Source organism: Sprattus sprattus (genome assembly GCF_963457725.1).
Source record: "Sprattus sprattus genome assembly, chromosome: 4".
In the NCBI taxonomy this organism is placed as follows: domain Eukaryota; kingdom Metazoa; phylum Chordata; class Actinopteri; order Clupeiformes; family Clupeidae; genus Sprattus; species Sprattus sprattus.
Genome location: NC_137923.1, coordinates 3,445,469 through 3,449,775, shown reverse-complemented (window position 1 = coordinate 3,449,775; position 4,307 = coordinate 3,445,469). Strand labels below are relative to the sequence as shown.

At 45.9% G+C, this 4,307-nt stretch overlaps 1 protein-coding gene across 1 annotated transcript; it reads left to right on the top strand.

Annotated features, from left to right (window-relative positions):
- Window positions 1–2,727: 2,727 nt before the first annotated feature.
- gjc2 (gap junction protein gamma 2) lies at window positions 2,728–3,981 on the top strand (the record flags this gene model as incomplete). Its single annotated transcript, XM_080836121.1, has 1 exon — window positions 2,728–3,981. One exon carries the CDS (start codon window positions 2,728–2,730, stop codon window positions 3,979–3,981), a length of 1,254 nt encoding a protein of 417 aa, XP_080692247.1.
- Window positions 3,982–4,307: the final 326 nt, after the last annotated feature.

Here is a 4,307-nt window from a genome sequence, read left to right as displayed (position 1 = left end):
TTGGGTGTGCATGTGTGTATGTTTTGTTTTCATGTTCACACATTTGCTTGTAGATTAGAGCGAGCGAGAGAGAGAGAGAGAGCCTAGCTCAAGCCCACAACAGCTGCCACAACAATTCTGTTTCTGCAGAGATCCACAGCGAGTTTGCACCTATGACACTAGGGTAGGAGAGCCATCTACATGCAAATATAAATAAATAACAACTCCTGAGTGGACCACAGCTAATGAGCTCACCCAGCTGGGTGCTCGTATCTGCCCAGTGTCAAACGTCCTCATGCTTGACCCTAAGAATCAGGGTTGCTAGCCAGAGGAGAAATCCCCCCCGGCTCTCCCCCCCTGCACCCACCCACCCTTTTTTTCCTCTTCACGCTTCCTACTTGGGCAGAAGGCTGGCGTAATACAAACCAGACTTGATGCAGAATGTGAGGCATTCACGAGGAGGAGAGTGGCTCAGTTCCTCTGAGGAAGAGGCTGAGCGTAGAGCCACGTCCCCAGTCTCATGCACCGCCGCCTGGGCTCCTGCCATGCGCACGTCCAGTGGCTAGCTTAGCGGGAGGTGAGAGCATCACCATGGACCAAGGGCCATGTCAGAGAAGACACTCAGCTGGTGATACTTAGAGGGCACTGCAACCATGCAGGGAAAGTTGTGGCTGGACTGGCTGTATGGGTGCAATTCCTCAAGGTGGGTTAGATTCTTCTTGACAAGTCTTTCACCTGATGAATAGTTCAGTGCAACTGCTTGGTTTGGTAAGGTTTCTTTTTCATAGACTTTTAGATTTGTATTCATTTGGTATCGTTGGTATCAAATGATGGAGTGAGTTGGGAAATGTATAATGTGAAGAGTGTGTTTCCCAGTTTATGATGCAGCTATCACAGTTTGGGCGTTGCCTAATAACAGATATGTTGTGAAACTGAATGGTATGAGTTTTGTCACAATTAATTGAGTAAACCCAAGCTAATATGCAACTGATTACAACAGTGACCTTGCGACAGGATTTGTACTAACCTTTGAACACTGACTGGCACGTGGATATGAACGCAATCAAGTGTGATGTGATGACTATGAGAGTTTTTTTTTTTTTTTTAATGTCTAAGCTGAACTGGGTTTGGGAATAAGTTGTGGGTTACAGTCTTCCAGACAGGGTTGTGTGTATTAAACTATCAACAACTTTAAAATTCATAATGCTTCTGGAAAAAGCAGTGTTACATAAAAAAAATGACCAAAAGCACATATTTCACACATCATCATCATTGTGATTTTTCTGCTTGTTTTTGGTAAGGCAGCAGTACAGAAACACTGTATTTACAGGAAAGCTAGTAATTATTGCCACCTTTCTAAATTATCTGTATTTTGCTTACCCTACCTGTAAAATATATCTATCAACACAATTTCCAAATGTACAATATTCAACTATTGTACTATTTACAATGCAGTACACAATGTTTGCTGGCCACTGTAGGGACTTTATGAGGTAAAATATGGCTTGGACATTGAAATCTTCTTAAAAAATCCCACTGGAAATTCTATTGAACATGCGTTGCATCACAGTTGTGCCAACGTGAAGGTTCCAGGGTGAGCTTTGATACTCTGCCCTCTCCGCGGCAGCACCCTGTCCACAAACAAAGCTCTCACATTTTCTTAGAAGTGGCTCCAGTGAAGCAAACACACCTCATGTCCCCAAGAACTCACGCAACTAGGAATTGCCCGCTGCCGTGCCATCTGTGGCCATGCACAGTTTTCTCCCCTTGGTGCAGACGCTAGGGCTTCACGCCTGGCGTCGGCCATTCCTTCCTCTTCACATGGCAGGGGAGACAGCATATTGCGCATCAGCAGAATGCAATGGTAAAGTCATGACAACAAAAATTCTATGCAGGCATCTACAGCAACTGCTTGACACGCAACAAAGTGGCACTTCTATCCTGACCATATATTTTTTTTGTGGCTTTTGTTTTTGTTGTTTTTTGTGTGTACGTGTATGTGGACACATCTAATCAGTATTTCACTATACTGTCTTACTCTAACACTTCCCATAAGAGAACACTGGCTGATACAGGAGCATGTCCTCCATCTCATGCACAGTCGCCTGGGCTCCCATCCTCAACACATCTAGTGGCTAGCTTGAAGAGCTAAAGAGAATAAAATACAATAAAAAAAACATTTAAACTATCAAAACTTCAAAACCTGTGACAATAAATAAGATTCCACCGTTTAAAAAACTGGGATCAATTATTGGATAACTGTATTCCATCTGTGAGTGGATGAGGACAAATGCTTTGCTAACCTTACATGCTCTCAGGGGTGTGTGACCTAGAGTGCCCTTGTTCATGGCAACTACAGAGCAAAAGCAAACAATCAGGGAGCAATAGAATGTAGTCAGACGCACAACACCCCAGCACCTGTGCTCCATGAGTGAACCTTCACACTGTAAGCTTTCTACCCGAGGCCAAATGTCACACTTCTCTGCCATATCTCTAATTGTTTTGCACATTTTGAATAACAGAAACAGCAGTAAATAGTCTATCTGGAGTATTGTCTAACTTTGTCCTAAGCGCCTGAATCAAAGCAAATAATCACTTTTTTTTTCACTTAACAATATTCCATGTCTGAAGAAAAGACTAATTAATATGTCTTCGCGATCTGCATTAAACTGGAATACATTCTTTTACTAATTGTTGTACTTGTGTTTTCTTTTTATAGACTGTAGTTGAAACGACTTGCTGACCACCATGAGTTGGAGTTTCCTTACACGTCTTCTGGAAGAGATCCACAACCACTCCACCTTTGTGGGGAAAGTGTGGCTGACTGTTCTTATCATCTTCCGCATTGTGCTGACTGCCGTTGGGGGCGAGTCCATCTACTCGGACGAGCAAACCAAGTTCACCTGCAACACCAAGCAGCCCGGCTGCGACAACGTGTGCTATGACTCATTCGCACCTCTCTCGCACGTCCGCTTTTGGGTCTTTCAGATCATCATGATCTCTACGCCTTCTGTCATGTACCTCGGCTATGCCATCCACAAGATTGCTCGCTCGTCGGAGAACGACCGGAGGAAGTTCCGCAGGTGCCAAAGAAGGAGCCACCACAGCCGTTGGCGAGACAACCACCCACTAGAACAGGTGCTTGAGGAGGAAGAGGACGATGACGCCGAGCCGATGATCTACGAAGATGCTTTGGAAGTGCAGGACGCGAAGCCCGATGTCACCAACTGTCCCGTCAGGGATCCGCAGAAACACGACGGGCGGCGGAGGATCATGGAGGAGGGGCTGATGAAGATCTACGTGATCCAGCTCTTGTCCCGCGCCGTCTTTGAGATCGGCTTCCTCGTGGGGCAGTACCTCCTGTATGGCTTCCGTGTCAATCCGTCCTACGTGTGCAATAAGATCCCTTGTCCTCATAAGGTGGACTGCTTCATCTCGCGACCCACGGAGAAGACCATCTTCCTTCTCATCATGTACGTGGTCAGCTGCCTGTGTCTGGTGCTCAACGTGTGTGAGATGTTTCACCTGGGCATGGGCGCCTTCAGAGACACACTCCGCAGACGGAGAAACAAAGGTCAACAGCCTCCTTACAGCTACTCTTACTCAAGGAACATCCCGGCATCACCCCCGGGGTACAACCTGGTCATTAAGTCAGACAAATCTGGGAAGATGCCCAACAGTCTCATACCACACGAGCAGAACATGGCAAACGTAGCTCAGGAGCAGCACTGTATAAGCCCTGATGAAAACATCCCCACTGACTTGGCCAGTTTGCATCGCCACCTACGGGTGGCCCAGGAGCAGCTGGATATGGCCTTTCAGACATACAACACCAAAACCAACCCCCAGACATCCAGAACCAGCAGCCCAGTCTCGGGGGGCACCATGGCAGAGCAGAACCGGGTCAACACAGCCCAGGAAAAACAAGGAGCGAGGCCCAAAGCCATCACTGAGAAAGCGGGAACAATAGTCAAAAATGGCAAGACATCTGTATGGATCTGAAAGTCACTGCAACAATGTAGACGTGCCAAAATGACTGGCCATTAGCGGGACCATGCAAGTATTTGATACTGTATTGGGTGGTTTTACTGACTAAAGATGAACTAACATCACACGATCCAGCACAATGTGCCTGATCCTAAGTACCAGTGTTACAATAAGTATATCAAACCTTCTCATGAACATTGAAGGAACAAATCTTGTTGAAAAGAAATGTAAGTCTTTGCCAGTCCGTATTCTTTTAAATGTGTTTTTTCCTTGTGCTAGCCTTCTGTAGTTTACATGTATCCTACTGGTCTAATTTTAGCATGTCGGAATCAGATTAGATA